Below are 18,889 nucleotides of genomic sequence, written 5' to 3' on the forward strand. Positions count from 1 at the left end.
CTTCGACAAAAGAAGCCCGTAGCTCGGCCTGATTTCCCTCCAACGGGTGTGCGGAATATTTCATCACACCAGCCACCGGACCGAATAGACACCGAGCAACACGGTTGAGCAGCAATCGAAGGGTTAAACTATCTGCCGATCGGCGCTGATGCACGGACTAATAACAAACCATGGGACAATACGCCGTTCCTCCTGCGCTGCAAAACCTAATCAACCCTCGCTTGCGAAGGTCAAGAGCGTGACGTTGAACATGACGCGTTTACAACTCAATTATCCCAATTGTAACCCTCGCGGATGGATGGATGGATGGTGCTGGTGGGCCGCCAGCACGGTTGAAATCAATTTCCACTTACAGGCGTCGGAACAAACGGCACCTGTGATTGGAAAATGATTACGCGATCGGGTCGGAGCCGGGGACGGTAGTTTGAATAATGATTATAATTGCAAATTAAGCGGCCTGGGAAAGGACCGGACTCGTCCTCTACCCCGGGATGGGCCGGATGGCACGGTTTGCGATTTTCCCTTGTGCGGCAAAGTGTGAAAGCGAGTTCGGTGCCGGGCGTGACACGTTCCATGCTGATCGGTTTATGAATGATGTAATCTGCATAGTGGATCAAAAGGAGTGAAAGATGAGGGACTTGCTCGTGTGTGACTAGCCAGCCGCATGATAGGCTCTTTGAACTTTACCGATTAATAGTCACAGGTTTCTTGGACGATCTCGTAGTGCAGTTGTCAAGTGGTGTACCTTATAATAGCTTTCCTGTCGTGGTGTCAAATTTCTCTCTTGCTATGAATATTTCCATAAGTATCATATAGTCTAACTGAAATGATTGTATAAGGCCCTTACTGATTTGACCACAAATGTTTGCTCCAAATATGAAGAAGTTATAGTCGTGACAGAGATCCTCACATCGATGTTCTGTAATGGTTATGAAACTTTATTTGGATGCAAAATAAAGTTGTATCCTGGGGGCTTTTACAATACCAGCTAGCTTTTTATGTATTGATTTTGACACTTGGCGACTGAAACTATGTCAATAAATCATTCCAAACCCACACGCAAAACTAGTCTCAGTATTTTAGCCTAAAAAATGTGAAAACCATCGCCAATTCGCCGCAAACGTGGTCCGGTTATCTCATGAAGGATAGATCGTCCAGCAAAAATACCATGACCACCATCTAATCTTCACTGAGGGATCAGTACTAAACGGTTCCACCTGCTGTGGAATCTACTCCAGCATCGACAGCAGCGCCATGCGACTACCAGATCATACCTCAATCTTCACCGCAGAGGCAATAGCCAAGGTTATTGTTGCTGACGAAGGCCTACACAGACACAAACCCAACGTGATCTTCACAGACAGTGCAAGTGTCCTTCGAGCACTTGAATCTGGAACTACCCGCGACACGAACATCTAACAACTCTGCAATATACCGAATTCACCCCAAATCACATTCTGCTGGATTCCTGGTCACACAGGTATCCAGGGAAACGAAATAGCAGACCGACTAACCAACGCAGGACGTACTAACTCGGCCTGCAGCCATAACACTCTTCCACGCCGTGACTTCATTCGCCTTAGCAAAACCATCATCGCCAATAGCTGGAATGGTTTTTGGTTTAGCAGCGCCCGCTTTTTCCTAAGAATCATCAAGACCACAACACCAACATGGAGAGACCATCCATCACACCAAGACCAGAGAATCCTATCACGATTGCGGATAGGACACACCCGCCTCACCCACACCTTTTTATTACAAAAATCAAGCCCACCACTATGCAGTTTCTGTAGCGTCGACATCACCGTCCGTCACATCTTAACCGAATGCCATGGATATTCTGCGGAACGCATCATCTGCAAATTGGATCACAGTATCGACACCATCCTCTCACCAGACAGCGATTGCCAGCGTAAACTTTTAAAATTCCTTCGTACCACTAACCTTTATAAACAGCTCTAACCAGAACCACATTTGTAACACACACAAAAAAATCAACAGTTAGCTTTAAGTACACCGAGACTACCCGGTATAAGGCAACTGCAAGCCACAAATGGCTTGCAAAGAAGAATGTTAGATTTTAACTATAGAATTAATCAACCGAAAGAAAAGGCGAATGAAGCCAATTAGCTTAAAGTCTCTATAAAAATAAAGAAAAAAAAATGAAGGATAGAACTTTTTAACAGAAGGATAAATCTTGTGTCAAATTGTTTCGATTGACTTTTTTAGTGATTTTAAGTTTAAATAAAGCATGTCTTTACACACATTTTATAAAATCCAATATGACCTACCATAACTGTCAAATTGATACAACCCGGATGATATTTATTGTTCCACTGACAGGTTGCAAGTTCAGCTTATTGGCTGGAAAAAGAAAAGACCTGTCTGTTGTATAATATTAGTTTACTCCCTAAGTTATGCTGCTAATGTGTACATACAATTTGCTTTGAATTTGTTTGGTATGATGGTTTGAAAATGGTTGGTCTTCATCGATTTTGATTGAACGGTTAAATAATGAAAATTGAACCTGTTCTCATACTTCCTACACTCTGTAAACGCTTTGTTTACCACCAGCATAATGAAACCAAAATGTTGGAGCATAATTCTGCAACATGTGAGTTGAATTTTCAATTCAGATTGCAATGAGATAATTTACAGTTATTTCACCCTCAACTGTTCACATTTCAACCAAGACGGTTTAAACAAAACGTTACGAGGCTCGTCTTATTACTTTGCCCGGGTTCAATTCCTCTGAGCAGAACACAAACTCCTGGACTGTTTTATTTTATGTGGATCTTGTTCAACAGACCATCATTTCGACCATTTCGACCGGCCCTAGACAACTGTTTGCCTAATTTTAATAAAATTTTACCAAGAAATGAGTGTAACCGGAGTTTGAAATACCTCTTTGTTTGATGTTACAACATGAGAACTAACAGCAAATTAAATTTCCCACTCCAAATCAATGCACACCAACTAAAACTGCCCTTACATATCAAGTCAATTCCCGTTGGAGTGCTTCATCAAACGTCATGTCACGGTGCTTTCTGATTAAATTAAAAGCTGCACTATCTATTGCTTCCACTCTTCCCCGATCATGGCGAGCAGTTTTCCTTGACCACGGGTTTTCCTGAGCTAACCGAACCGATGAAAAAGTTGATGAAGTTCGACCTGCAGCTAAAACTCACCGCAACCCTTGTACACAAACTCACGATCTTTATGTACGCAAACAGTTTGTGCACGGCCAAGTAGCTGCACTTAAGGGAATTCCGGTGCAGTTTTCACTTCACAGGAAGAGGTAGCATCCAAAACAACAACAACAACAACAACAACAGAAAGCCACACTTCTCTGTGCTCTTACGGAAGCTAACTTTCTTCCGAAAGGCATTCCCAGCGCGCAGCCACATCTCTCCCCCCTACCGGGGTCGGAGTTACGTACGCTTTCCCGAGTTAGTGAAATTCAATTTACCACTCAAAAGCTCACGAACCAATCTCTGGTGCAGGCGCAAACCGCAAACTAAGGGCCTGGGAAAACTACTCCCGTCAGCAAAACATGCCAATTACGGTACATCAACATTCTGTCCGCTTTGGCTTTGTGTTGCTTTTGTTTTCTCTCTCTCTCTCTCCGCATCTTTTTCTTGTGATGAAAGGCGCCGCTGCCCTATCACTTGGCTCCCCAAAGACCCATGTGTCGTACACAGTAGGCAATCCCGGTGTTTATGTGCTACCGCCTCTGTATCCGAAGGGGCACATCCGGTTAAAGCGATTCGTCGTCGTGCGCCTGTTAGTTTGGTCACGAGCACACCGTAAACAACAAGCTCTCCATCACTCAACACCCCACCCTATCCTTGGGGTAATGCTTGGGAAAACTCGTACCGGAAGGAAGGTACCCCAAACTCCCTACCCTACTCCGCTACCAACTCGGCAGGAGGAAGAAAAAGCTCACCTAAGTGATAGTGAGCCAGCGGCACGGCTGCCGATAAATCTCCAAACGCGTTCGCCGCCCATCCCGGGGATTCGATTCTAGATGCGATTCGCTGACCAGTTCCGTCCACCATCCCTTCCGTTTGCAAAGGAAATTCCGGCTCGTCGAGCAAGCACAAACAAGCCGAACAGAGCGAAACACTAATAGGCAGTGGCCGTGAATGTGTTTTTGTCACCGACCGATGGGGACGCGTTGGCGTGTCGCGGCTATTTCTAGGGCCAGGAGGCTTAACGCAAGAACAACCCCCCCTTAAACGCACCCAAGAATGGTTGACCATTAGTGCTTCCCAACAAATATTCTCGCTCGATGGCCAACGACCCAGAGGCAGCCAAACAACAAAAAACGAGCCGATCCACCTCCAAACCCCGCCTGAGGCTTGGTAAACGCCCCCAGTTTTCCCCTGATTTGTGGCAGGAGCGTTTTTACGATCAACAAATGTGTTTTGCCCGCCGCCCCTGTCTGCCTCTTCCCAACCCCAGGAGGTTCTCGGCAGACCTACGCTTCACCTACGCTTCCGTTCGCTTGCCTCAATGTCAAGAGGGAACGCGCAAACAATCAACCGTCAAAGGGGAGAACTACCATTTTCCTTATCGGTTTCGTTACTTTTGTCTGGGTGCGTCGTTGTGTCTTTGAGGAGAGGGATGGGTGAGAGGCCGTTGTGTGTAGGAGTGGATTCCTTTTTACAAGCCAGCCAAAGGATCGCCCGTTTTTGCTGCCACCTTCTTCCCACAGCACACAACATTTCTTCGGTTCGTCGCTTGGTCATGTTTTGTTGCTTCCCTCTTTTTTATTCTCATTCCGTCTTCGTTGTTGCCCTTGCTCCTTCACCAGGCTTGTGTGTTGTTTCGGTGGCCCGTAAATTTCACGGCACTGTTTTCATTTAGCTCTACGCCTTTTCTTCCACCCCCATTCTTTTTTTTTTATCACAAGCAGTGGGCTGCTGAAGGGCGTCTATATTTTTTGTTCTGTTTGTTACTGCTGTTATCCCTTGGCTAGAGCGTTCAGGGGTGGGCGAGAAGTACGCGAACGCCTCAACACACTCACACACACACATGCGCCCGCGCTACAATTCGGTCGGAGCCGCAGCCTTGAAGGACATCACCACAAATAATGGAAAAGCTTTTATCATGATAATGAAATGGCGTATTTATACATTGTTTCATATTCATTTTCGTCCCCGGTTCGCCAGCGACAACGACAGCAGAAAAAAAAACAGATAAAGCATCGCTATGTAAGGGTGTGTTACTTTATCGGTGACGGTTGCACCGCACCTATACCCTGCACGTTCGTGATCGACAGCCCAACCGGAGCGAACGATTTACGAAGAGAAAATAAATGCAATGACAGGGGAGACACGATGGGGTAGAAATAAGAAAACAAAGCTTTGGAGACACTTTAACCTCAACAAGACGTGTATAATTTCTCGCGAAGGTATCAACATACACACATACGCTTTAGAGTGAAAAGAAACCCATAAAGTCATGTCATTGTGACGTATTTAGCATATCATACGATAAGTGGTTAGTGGTAGAGTTTGACCTCGTATGCTAATTAAACCGTCATACCTAGCTATTGGATTACAACATGCTACTTTTAAGAGCATTAACGTCAACAAGTATCCCGACTATAGACTTGTCTTTAAGTGGTTTGTTATCTTCTTTCGTTTTATTAAGTCGTTGCCACCTAATTTTGTCTGTAAGTCATACATTTTTGACTCTTGTAATAATCATGACAGTTTTACAAGGTATTTAAGCACATTTTTAACAATTGTTATTCCCCATTTCATAAAAAAAATAGAAAAAATGTCTAAATTGATTGTTTCTTGAGAAAAAATGACGAAATTTTAGAAATTCTAAAGCTTTTGTTTACAGCTGAAAATACATACCAATTTTTTTCACTCTAAAAACTCCCAAAATTGGCAAAACAATTGTTTTATTTTAATGTCTATGAATAAAATTATTCACTACTTAATTTAATTTCAATCGTTTCAGAACACGCAGTTTCAGAAATTACGTAAAATGTTATAAGTAAAGCGATTGACTCACAGTCAAAAATTGATGCCTTCGAGACAAAAGTAGGTGAGTTAGAGTGAAAATTTAGCGGCAATGACTGTAACTATTATAGTTAATTATCTACAGTTTGTAGCTCAAGTACAGCTGCAATAATTATGTATACTGTCAGCTAACACCAAGCTCAAAGGCACCGATTTTTGTGTACTATATTTAGCTTAATATCTAAAGCTGTGTGTTTCCAAATTACTCAAATAATGTTAAGTACTGAACAATGAAAGTAATAGTATTCAAAATATAAAAATTGTTACGAAATTTTTTGAAGTTTAAATGGAATGTATTTTCAGGCGTTAACAATGTTTCATTAGTTTTTACAACAACACAAAAAAACAATCAAATTACACGACGCATGTAGTGTTTAGGTGATGTACAATTACAATTGTCATAAATCTGCTCAAATACCTTGTGAAATTATCATAATTTCTTCAAGAATAAAAAAAGTTGACTTACAGACAAAAATAAGTGCGTTAAAGTTAAAATTCGATTCTCACTGCTCTCGCATTCTTAAATAGCGCCTTAAGCATTAAGCCTTAAGCCTTAATAAGCCTTAGAGCCTAAATGTGTGCGGCAACAACTTTATATTTGTACTGAAGTGACGGAGCAGTTTCTAGACGAGGAATATTTATCAATAATTAATAATTAAGATAAAAAAATATCTGAGCTGATTTTTAACTAACTACATGAAACAGTACTTAATACACAACATAACACATAAATACATAACAGTATAACGAGAAATAGTTTTAGTATTTGATAGGAATATGATGTTTGGTAGATACGTCAGCATTTGTATTTACCTATCAAATTCTAATTTGAAATAGGTTCAAAACCAATTGAAACTATATGAGGAGATAGTTAAGGTCAACTTACGTTTTCTAATGTACAATGTGTACCAGATATTTGTATATCCAGATTTCTCCAAGACTAATCAAATAATAGTCATTCTATGCTCAAACAAAAACTTTTCTCATTTACAAATACTTTCAAATCAACTTAACTTTGGTAAGAGTACCCTTTTATTCAACACTATTTTTTCCAAAAAGTTATAGACACACATTTACTCACGTCAATACATCAAACCCTATCAAAATTAATATAGCTATTGCCGCCCAAAATCACCATCGGAAGCTTCCATCAAACGTATACATTTATATTGCTGCACCACTTGCACCCGCCCCGGAGGGCCACACCGAAACCGGCACCGAAACCGTTTGATACGACGAAATCCTTTCAACGCGATCGACGCCGCACTTAGCAATTTCGTGTTGAAATCATTTCCACCGTAGTTTATGGTCTCTTTGTTCGTGATAAATTTGACCCCATTTAAATTGAAATTGATAAATTGTCCACTGGTGTTATTTTTCACACCCCGAGAGCGGCAAACCGAGGCGGTAGGCGGCTGTGCAAAGCGAGAACACGAAGGTCACACCGATGCCCCTTTATCGAACGCCTGCTAGATGAAGGACTCGCTCGGCTCATTTCCCGCGCGGGAGCCTAACAGAACGTCCTAGGGGGCAGCGGGAAGAACCTCCGGCAAAGTAGTTTCAATAAAAACATCAGTGCGACATGATGATGATGATGACGATGGCGACAACGACAACGACGACGACGACGATGATAAAAGCGACAGAGTGAATCGCCTGCGAGAATGGGAAGAAAAATGTGCTTTCCCCTGCCCGCACACACGGTTCCATCGGTTGCTCACGCGGTTCACCTAGAAGTCCTCACGCAGAACTATCAACTTCACAATCTGACGTTTATTTATGCTATGCGGGGAAAGTGATTTCCGCACCCAGGAGCGAACGCGTGTATCGTTTGGCCGGTGCCATTTTCAGCACCCATTTTTATGCAGCTATGTCAACCGTTCGTCCGTCTGTCCGAAGGTGGGGGGGGTTTCTTTCTTTCTTGCTCCATTGCATGTTCAAACCCCACGTCCCCCGTTGAAGGAAAAAAAAGAAACTCCGTGAACTCAGGGAAAGCGCACACAGCGCGTTAAAAGAGGAAAATAACACGGCGAAGAAAGAATAACACATCGCTACGGTTGACTTAGAAAGGGTTGCGAGTGGGCTCGAGGTGGGTGGCTTTCTCCTTTTTGCGTCTTGAGTGAGAAATAATCTTTGACAGTGAAATGAAACACCGACGACTAAAAGGAAAGGGATACAAAAAAGCAGGTTAGCAACAAAAAACGTCTGCACAAATGGAAGACATTTGATGATGATTGATGGTGAGAGACAGAGCAAGAGAGAGATCAGACAGAAGCTGTGCACTCGCTGAGCGGCCAGCCCTTGTATGCACTTCAGGCAACGGGTTGACGGGTTGACGGGTTTAATGACGCTTCAGGGATAACTGCGGGAATGAGCTGCTCATTGTCGCTGCTAAATGGATGGAAAAATGTGTCAAAATGGTGTCAGAGCGTGAAGCTTTTTCCCCCCCGCAAAGAGTTTGTTTAATGTTTTACAGCCGCGAAGGAACTTCTTGAGCAAAAACATTTCGTTAACAAAATATACGTTACAGTGGAATTTACCTCTTCAATACCATTCCATCACACACACAGGGAGGCCATTTTTCCGTTCCGAAGAAAGAAAAATCAATTTAGGCAAGGGCCCACAAATCAATCCCTTCAATTAGTGACAATAGATAAGACTAATTGAAATCCTGTTCCGGGGTCCTCCCCCCGAAAAAAAAGTAAAACGAACCATCCCTAGAACAAGAGAGCACACTAAGCACGTCTTCGACGTGAAAGGTACCCATACACACAGAGAGGTTGGAAGAAATATCCATTTCTCCCCATAGCGGACCTCATTCGTACACGGGCCCCGATCTCACTTTTATTAGCAGCGTCACACTGCAGGGGCTTCCCTTCCAAAGGCAAGGCGGGGTCTCATTTTTCACCTGCCCATAAATATCAGTTCCTTTCTTGCCATCCCAGCTCCTTCGTTCCTTCGGTAAGGTGCCGCTCGTTAGACATGCCATCTTACCCCCCGGGGAGCGCCAGGTCACACAGAAGCGCAATGTCGCTTCGCCTTCGTTAGGCAGGTTGAGTAGTAGCATTAAGGAAGGCAATGAATGTGTGTGTGTGTGTGTGTGGGAAAAGAAAAACACACCGGAAAAAGCGAGCACTTCCTAAAACGAGGCGAGGACATAAATGCCAACACGTTACCCCTACAGGGAGGTTGTCGAAAAGGGGGCAGGACAACAAAAAAAAAGGACTGGAAGGAAGCCCTGCCCTGCTTTTGTGTGCATTAAGGGACACGGTCGCCGCGACGGTGGTAAGCCCTCGGTCTGAACATATAGTTAATAAATTTTTACGATTATTATTTGTGCAGTGGGTGCCCTTCCACGGTAGTTCCAGGGTGGAGCCAGGGTGGAACTGTTATCAATTCTTTATTCTTCATTTTAAGCGGTTCTCTGGTGCTGTTTGGTAAAACTGGTGGGGGGGGGGGGGGAGGACGGAACTGCTTACGGTTTCGGAAAGTCGGGAAGCCTTTTTACAAAGCTTCACCGTTGAGGACCGTTTTCTTAATGATGATGTACTGGTGCCGAGATGCTTCCCCATGAGCGAAACATTACTTTACTACAGCACGATGACGTTGTCGGATGACATTTAGACTCGTTTCACAACGAGCATAGGTATTTTTCCGTGTCAGTGTATGTCTGTATGTTATGTGGTTTACAAAAGGGCAAAGGGAAAGCAGTTTTAAAATTGTTTACAGCACTGTTTTGTTCGCTTTCTTCGCTGCTTTCCCCGGGCTCGCTATCATAATGCCCATCCAGCAAGAAAGGGCTTAATATTTGAGCAGCTGTTCGAGTTTCGAATGCTGAAATACTCCACCCTCCCCTACTGATGGGTGTCCAAAAGAGCACTAAACCCAATGTCACACCATTGGAGTTATCGCCTTTGGAGTTGTGCGCCTTCCCACAACCTCCTACTGCTCGATCCACAGAGAGCGGATCATTACAAAACGGCTTCGGACCATTTCCAGTGTGTCATCGTTTAAAAGTGCTCTCCACCACCCCGGGGAGACGAGAATGCCTCGGAAACTCGGTTTTCGATGGGAAATCGATTTTTCCCACCACCACCATCAAGCACTAAAATCTTCTTTGCAGCCACACACAAAAAAATAATAAAAACGGAAGCAAAACATTAGAAGCATGCTTAGTTTTTCTTGCTCGTTGATGTTTATTTTGAGCCCTTACAGCAACAAGAGTCTCCTTCACTCTCCGCTACCCGGTCTCTATCTCTTCCTCTCTTACCGTCCACCAACACACCGGTTCACGCTTTCATGGTTTAGGCTCTCTTGGGTGATTTCACAATTTTATTTATCCAAAATCGGACACTTTTCCCCTGTACGACTGTGAACATATTCGATTTAATTTTATGTCTACCAGGTTTCCCTCTCTCTCTCTCTTGGAACGACAGGGCAGGGGAAAAGCTTTTCGGTGCCAAGATACTATCGCACAACTACTATTGCCGCTACCGGTACAGCTGTGTATTTCTATCCCGAGAAAAGATGGAAGCTTTTCCAGCTCATTGCCTCTAAACCGAGTGACGGGGGCCCAAAAAACGATACCGATGGGTTTTCCCATCCGTGTTTCCTTTACCAACACATTGCCTACTTGGCACCACACTGCTTGGTCTGCTTGTGATGGACCGAAGTGTTTGTGACAACATCAGACACAGCTCCGTTTGCCCGGGCCTACCTTCCGCAATTGGGCACGATAATGGATCGACTTCGAGACCCGGGGGCAAATCGTTAAGGTTTGAGAATTTATGAAAGCAAATTGACTGCCAGTGTTTGTTTGCAGTGGACTTTTGAAGCAAGATTCCTCGTTTTTGTTTGTTACTTAGTGCCGATAAAGAAGGACCTTTTTGAGCTGCAAATGATAGCATATTGGCACAGTTGTACAACTGTCACGAGGGTCACTAGCACTTTGGGAAAAGCAACAGCAACAACAAAAACCATTTCGTCCCAAACTTGGCGGCGCACAAGTCAATCATTGTGCAAGCTTTTAATCCTTCAAAACATTTCAAACGATTTATCATCACCAAAACACCCACACACACACACACACACACATAGCAAATACGGGCTTTGACCGGAAGCGTAGGCCTGGCCGCTCCGCTCGCTCGAAATGAATAATTAATAACAACGTCAGTCTCGATTGTGTTTTCATTTTTCCGTCCCGTTTACGAGCAGAAAGACGAAACACATTCGGTCCCTTACTAGCGTTACCTTCATCAAAACAATTTCATTATTTTTGTTTCTACTTCTGTTGCGCGGAGCACGATCCGGCCTTGCCCAGATCGCTTATCAATCGCTCAATTTTCCGAGAGTGGACTTACCGCAGCTTAGCAGCAACGTGAAAAGCAGCAGCGTCCAGCAGCTGGCCAAACTCCTCGCACCGTTTCCCATCATTGCGATGGTTGTTGTCCGTTCGACCGGTTCACCTGCGCGTCCTTCCTTCAATGGCGAACGGTGGAACGGTTGATCTGAAAGAAAAAGAGAAAGTGAGAGAGTGAGAGAGATAGAGGGAAATGAACACACAATGAGGGAAAGCAAACACGATACGGTTCGCTGGTGGACGCAGTGTTTGTAGCGCAAACATTCACTGCTGCAGATGGGAAATTTGCCGATATGAGTATCAGTAGAATAGAGGGGAAGAAGAGGACCTATTCCTGAACGTAAAGTGAAGACAGTGGGCGTAGGAAGTACGCTTCAAAACCAGAAGCCACTATTAACCGGAAGCCTTAAGGAAGAAACGCTACAAAGGAAGAAACGGTTACCTTAAGCAGCAAAAAAAACACAACCAAAAGGCTAAGCTGTCGCCCCGAAGTAATCATGTAAGGAATCGTAATTAATTAATGAGCCAAATAATGCCCCAAATACGTCGTCGTGGTGGAGGTGGTGGTGTTTGTTTTCGCTCCTTTTGTTCCGCCACCAATGCGGGAAAGAATCCAATCTCCTTCGCGCTGCTCCGGTGGAATGCTTACCAATTCCGCCTTCGGCATTCCTTGGTTCGCTGGTCAAAAGAAACAAGGCCGGCACGGCCGGGGGTTTGGCAACAATTTTGAAGATTTTCATTTATTTTGCCCAGCAGGGCCTTACGCTCCCAGCGGGGAAGGCAAAAGGGTGGCCTTGGCCTTTGGGTGAAACCCTTTGCTGGCACGCTCGCTTGACAAAACGATAACGGAAGGTTTTAGGCACGTTGGCTGCACAAAAAACAGCAGCAAGGAAAAGTGCGCACACACACACACATTCACAACGCGTTCCAAGAGGGTTTCCCTGAAACCGTTCAAATTCATTCCATTTTATTCGCTCCCAGCGTGAGGTGTGGGCATCATTAATTAGACGCCTTTTTTCGCAAGGGAGATCCCGCCGGAGCCGTAGGGAGGTGCGAGTGCGGCGAAAGTTACTGGTAGCTAAATTTTCATATTGAAAAAGTTTTACACCAGAATTTTACCCGTAGATGGAGCAAAAAAACAAACTGCATTTCGCAGTGCAAAGTTTTCCCTAAGCAAAGAGAGAACGGGGAAAAGAATAATCTAATCGTTATACGCCAATTGCAGGGTCAAGTAAAGCTCCCACAAAAAGGGATGGAAGGGCGTGCAAATTTGAATGCATTATGGTGAATATCAGTTTTTTACAGTTTTTCCATTTTTCTCCATAGCTTTCCTTTTTCCACTCCATATAAGGTCATGTGTCTCGTCTTCGTGATTTAGAGGTTTTCTTTTTTCTTCTGAAATAAGGCATGTAGTATTAAGTAACCATGAATGAATCGATGAATCGATAATCGGGTCCAATTGAGTTTTGATACATGTCCCGCCGATACAAGTACAGTTCAAGCCAGAGCTTCTACCGGCAAGACCACCGGCAACTTCTCTTCATTGGCGTTCAATAAGGCAACAAAAAAAAAGATGTTTTCTTCTTCGTCTATTTGGCGTTACGTCCTACGCGGAGATGCCGGCCTATACAGGATTTCGAGACTTAATTCATTACCACGTAGCCAATCCTTGCTAGAAGATGTTTTACTTGTGCGGTAATGTATTTAATGGTGCGGTAATGGTGGTATGTCTGACACAATTTGTCTATGCCTGTGACCTTTTACCTGTTAACACTCGTTTTATTTATTTATGTCAATTTAACTTTCAATATCGCTTTTGAGGAATCCTGTTTATCTACACATTTCAACCTAACATCCATTTCAATTCAAATTAAGTTGTTACCGCTTCTTCGCTAAAGAGGAGTCGAGTTCAATCCAAATTTACTGAAATTCCTCACACATACATAGTGCTTCTAAGCTCATTATTTTAATGTAACTACAGCCCACGAGTTCTTTGTGTTCCTTCGCACGCTCGCAACTCGCTCGCCCATAATGTGATTCTCACATTTTGCGAAGCACAATCGATCGGATTAACAATCGAAAACAACCACCACGCACTACAAGCATGTTGTACATTTAATTAATTCCTCGTCAGACGTCAAAACTCACCACCGCATGCATTGAGGATAATGCTTTACGACGCATATATATAACCGGTAGCGCAAACACTCGCGAACCTGTCGGATCGCATTTACAAAACCTTCCTCGAAGCCTATTGTCAGTGCGCCCTTTTGCAACCCACTCTGTACTCTCCACTCCCCTCCTTATGAGGATTCTTGCAAACTCATTACACCGCCGTGCCGTGGTAATAATTTCAATCCGAAGCGAAAGAACGTCATCAGCCCGAAGGAGTCAAGAACCAAGAGGAGCGTCTTCATCAACGCAACGCCGACAGCCAAAGAAGCAAGTGCTTCACACCCGAATGTTGGCTGGCGTTCCGGACGCGTCCATAGTAACGCCGCTCCGTTGTACGCTGCTCCAAAATGCTGTCTATTTTGAGCCATCGGTGCGGGTAACACGCTCACCGCCGAAACCGCACACATCAATACAGCCACACCTGCCAAGCTGGTACGGTGCTGCTGCAACGAGATTATGTGATTCAATTCACTAATGAAATTACTATTCCAAATAAATTCCACACAATCCAGCGACCGACCAACCGAGCCGGCCTACACAGTGCCGCCACTACACACATTTTGCGGGCACTAAACCACCGAGACACGGAGCCCACATCTCCATCAGGATAAGGGGCTGAGATAAGTTTCGCGTAACTCGCTTCCAGCAAGCGCCCGCGTCAAGGTACGGCCGTTTCGGGGTTCGGCTACCGGGCGGTTAAATTAAGGCCACCTTCTTCCCCTGGGTGCCGGGAATCTCTTGTTGCCCTTTAACCTGAGGTTTTGCAAAGCCGTTGGTGCCGTTGCCCGGACCGGGAGACTGCAAACAGCACAAAAACATTCAGTAGCAGCCACTCAGTGGCTCGCTGGGAGATATTATTCATGACTTTCTCCAACGCCGACAACATCGTCCCACCGTCGATTTGGTGCGGCATTCCGGAAGTGGATGCTGCTGGACGAAGCTGCTGGAGGGCGGGCCAGGGTTTTTCGCTTTGCCCATACTTGGACGAACTTCATCATCGCTCTCGCATCGGGCGCTTCGGACCGGATGGAACCGGCCTGCCGGTTTAAGACGTCGTCCCGCGCGCAATCTTCTACGTAAAGTGGCTCGCCCCGAGATGGAGGGCAGCAATTTTACCGAAGAAAGGTTAATCATTGCAAAGGGTCCAAGGAGATAGAGAGAGAGAGAGAGAGAGAGAAAGAGAGCACGGCACCTTTTGAGGAGCCGCCCAGCGACCGTAATCGTCGCGTCGTCTTCGCCGTCCAGAACCGGAGCGTGCAGCTGGCAGAGATCACAGAAGTGAAAGATTGTTAATTAACTTCTCAAAACGTTCATTTCTGGTGAGCCGTAAAGATAATTTCGTAGTGTATGAATAAATTAAGCTTATTCAATTTTCGGTCCTAATTCACAACTTCAAAGTTGCGCCACGGCTCCCGCGCCCGGGCCTGCAGTCTGCTCGCACTGGAGCATGGTCTGCTCCCGGTTCTGCCCCATTCCAATATGGGCCGGCCGCGAAAACTGGCTGTTAAAATGTAATTTAACGGTTGCTTTGATTTGAACTGAAATTATAATTTCATTGTGTGCTTTCAAAGGACAGCGGGAGGACTTACAATGGAAAACGCGAGTCACTGACGAGGCGCCAGCACAATGGAATATGGAGCTGAGCAATTCAAGGACGAAAGAGATGCTTAACCGAAAACGAAATGCTTGCATGGTGAAGGACTTAAAACATCCTTACTACAAAAAAAAAGTCCTAATCCTCCTCCTCCTCTCGGTCTCAGTTGGACAGCTCGCTAACTACATAAGCAATGGCTTCAAAACGCAAAGCACACATTCCGGCTAGTCCCCGCCGACAATGTTGCAAATTGCCCACAACGAGAGCGCCTCCTCCCTTCAATGCGCCAAACGAAATCATAACGAACCGGTGTTTATCCTTCACATACACACAGCAGCACATTGTTCGTGCAAACTGGGACAGCAACGGGTACGTGGCACTGGACTCAATTCTAAGCGGAAGGCTTTGTTACTACAGCTCAAGCCGGGGCGGATATCATCCCAAAAAGCCTGATAAGCCTTATCCCCTCGTTTAGCAGATTCTTGTTTATTATGTAACGCACGTTATTAAAATGATAACGTACAGCAGCGTTAGTCAGCGGCAGCAAAGCGGACCCCAGCCGACGACAGCGTGACACCATCTTTATGGTCCTGTCGGATGTTGTGATTCTGTTCCAGTTTTCTTCACGGCCAGTCGTAGCCAGTAGTTTGTGTGCCGATGTGTCCTTTGCGGTGGGTACGTACCTTGCTGCTCGTTCGTTAAAATGACACGAAAACTTTAACGATTTAAGCAGGCGGAACTATAATTCTTGTTGTTGCAAAAACGCGCCCCCGGGGTGTGATGTTAGGCGTGGATGGGATGAGCAATGGGCAACGGCATTGTGAGTTTATGTTTTCTTAGGGATGTGTGCTACCTGTTTGGCACTCAAAAACTTAATGCACTATTTGAAACACTAATTTACTTTTCGAGGACACTACCAACAAGATACATCCTTCCTGGGAGCTCAACGACTTTTACAGCATTCTTTAAATAAAGCTGCAGCTGTTGGACATTTCTCATCAGTAATAAAACCTTTCTCTCCATCTTTTTATCTCCTTCTGTCTCTTTCATGCTATCATATATGTTCTCATTCTTCGAATTGGTGTGGTTACTTCATAAATTAATCTGAAAAATGCAACCACACTGTTCCAGCTGTTCCCATTTCCTACCAAGGTCGACCGAGTGCTACGAAATCCTTGTAACGAACGGCTGTAAAACTGTCCGAACAGATGGAATTGCATGCCGGACGCTCTCGACTCTCTCCAAGGACATCATATCCCGCTCCATTCCACCCACTAGATGTGTGCCATTGCCAGTAACTGTACGGGTCGGTTTTTTTTTGTTAATAGTCTGATGGATCTGATGGTAAATTCCAAGTAAAAGCATAAACCATTCCTGCGGCCATGAAAAAGCCACATGCAAATGATTCCATGCAAACTTATGCACAATTACTTCCTGCCAGCTCTGCCTGCCATTTACGTGTACCGATCTTATCCACTTCTGCTCCTGTGCCTTATATTTTACACTATTTTCCACATTTTCACCAATAACGCTCTTCGTACAGTGCCGTTTTCCTGCCTAAATACTGCTACAAGCTCCCATACGCTGACGAGAGTCAGTTTGGAAGGAATCTGAGTGTGTATTTTTTACTTTCCACTATTTACCTCAAACCCGTCGCTTGCCATGGCTGCATGGTGTAACAAAGTACCGAGTGAATGCAACGGTTGTACCAACACACTGCTCTCCACGAGACTGTGCGCATCATGCACACGTACTTTGCGTGCGCCGACTCATCGTTTGTTGATGTCGTCGTCGTCGTCGTCGTTGTCGACGTCTGTGTTTTTGCCATTTGGGTACAAAATTAAACACTCCTGTTTACACCCAGCCAGCCCGCTCGAGCCTCCTCACCAACGGATTCTATCATAATTTTACTCCCCTACAAAAGCCCACTGTGCCGGTGGAGTGCTCATTTGAACTGAAAGACCACACTCATTCCACTCACACACACACGATTCGCTTGCTGCGAAGGAAACGGTTTCTACCTACCGGATGCTGCCAGAAATTATGGCTTCCGGATAAAGGATTATAGCCGATTATAACTTTTCCGCCAGCGTGAGAGCATTTTTAATTTCACCTCCTTTTTATGTCTCTCTCTCTCTCTCTCTCTCTCTCTCTCTATCTCTCTCTCTCTCTCTCTCTTTCTGTGTTTCTCCCCTTTTCCTTGAAATGAGTGTAAAGCACTCTAAAAATTTCATTGTAGCCAGCAGGCATACCGTCAGCAGTTACAATATCAACGAACTAGCGAAAACTAAATCCTTCGTGCTGGGAAAGAGAGGCGCTCGAAAGGGATTGGTGCATGTGTGTGTGTGTTAATCTACATTTAATTTGTCAACCAGCATGTTAGTGGGTGCCCCTCGAATGCACCGGAACTGTTGTAAATGGGCTTGACTGTTATAGCTGTAGAACTGCTTTCCCGTTAAAGGGCTTAAATTGTTTTAAGAACACTTTTCATCCGTTGCTGCAAGTAACAGCAAAGCAAAGTTAATGAAAAAAATCAGTTTTGCTTTTTTAATGGACTTAAAAACGCCTTTTCAGCGGTCAATGGTATAAATTTCAATGTATATTCACATTTTTTTAAGCCTTTTCGTATCCATTGTGATGGCATTCAAGTGCCTTCGATGAAGTGTTCAATGAGTATCATTTCCAGAAGTGAATAAAAGCCACTTTATGTTTTACACTGCGAAGTTTTCGATTGAGGTTAAGTGCGATCCCTGTGGTTGAGTGAAATGCACATTTTGCATCGCCAACAGCTGTAGAAACGTAATCCATTTTGTGTTTTTTTGAATGATTTTGATATAACTTTTATTAAGACAATGATATGAGCGTCGCACTAAGAGTACAGTAGATCTAATCCTTTATCTAAGAGATTATAATAAACCTAAATGAATTATATATCAGGTTCTACTCCTTATTAAACGAAATCAATTCGAATGCAAATCCTAACCCTATCCTCGAAACTTTTCTGTTAACAATTGAATAGAGCTCATTATCGATTCATTTTGAAATCAAAAGAAGTGAAGCATGATCTCTTTTTAACGCTTATTTATTTCGCAAGTTTTCGAAGAAGCTCGCGCACACACATACACGCGCACATAAACACAAACCCGCCTACTGTTTCAGTCACCTCAAACGCTTTTATGTCAAACGAAACCGTAAACCGTGTTTCGCGGGCATTTCTTCTCTCCCAGCTACCTTTTACTCTTTTTCTTTCGTTTGGTTTGGTTTTGGTTGGTGAATAAAATTCCACTTTTTGTGAGTGTGTGTGTGTGTGTGTGCGTGTGTGTGTGTGTGTGTGTGTGTGTGTGTGTGTGTGTGTGTGTGTGTGTGTGTGTGTGTGTGTGTGTGTGTGTGCGTGTGTGCAAAACCATCGAGCATTCGCTGGCTCGAGCAGGCGCGAAACACGAGATGCCACTCACCTGTGACATTTATTTGATGTTCCGCCGCTTTGAAGCAATAAGACTCAACCGTGAAGCCGGGTGCGCAAACCCCGAAAAACAAAACACCGCTCGCCTTCCCGGTTCTTTTTACTGGCGAACGGTGTGCGATGCGGCGGCTGCTTCTGAAAGTCGGCCCCGTCAGTTCCGTTCGGTTCCGGTCGGGGTGCTCTCCGACAAAGCATCCTTTCGATATTATGCCGCTTCCGTGTTGTGTGTTTTTTTTCCTCCATTCGCTACGCGCAATAAT

General features: G+C 44.6%; 1 protein-coding gene across 4 annotated transcripts in view; it reads right to left on the minus strand.

Annotated features, from left to right (window-relative positions):
- Positions 1-18,889, minus strand: part of LOC1270727 (opioid-binding protein/cell adhesion molecule) — an 88,884-nt gene that overhangs the window by 41,621 nt on the left and 28,374 nt on the right. For all 4 annotated transcript variants that reach the window (XM_061656892.1, XM_061656893.1, XM_061656895.1 and 1 more), the window contains exon 3: positions 11,399-11,545. In XM_061656892.1, the coding sequence (XP_061512876.1) occupies positions 11,399-11,471 (73 nt within the window). In that variant the 5' untranslated portion in view covers positions 11,472-11,545. The remainder of the gene's footprint in view (positions 1-11,398; positions 11,546-18,889) is intronic.

The sequence above is a fragment of the Anopheles gambiae genome, chromosome 3 (assembly GCF_943734735.2).
Source record: "Anopheles gambiae chromosome 3, idAnoGambNW_F1_1, whole genome shotgun sequence".
Taxonomy (NCBI): Eukaryota; Metazoa; Arthropoda; class Insecta; order Diptera; family Culicidae; genus Anopheles; species Anopheles gambiae.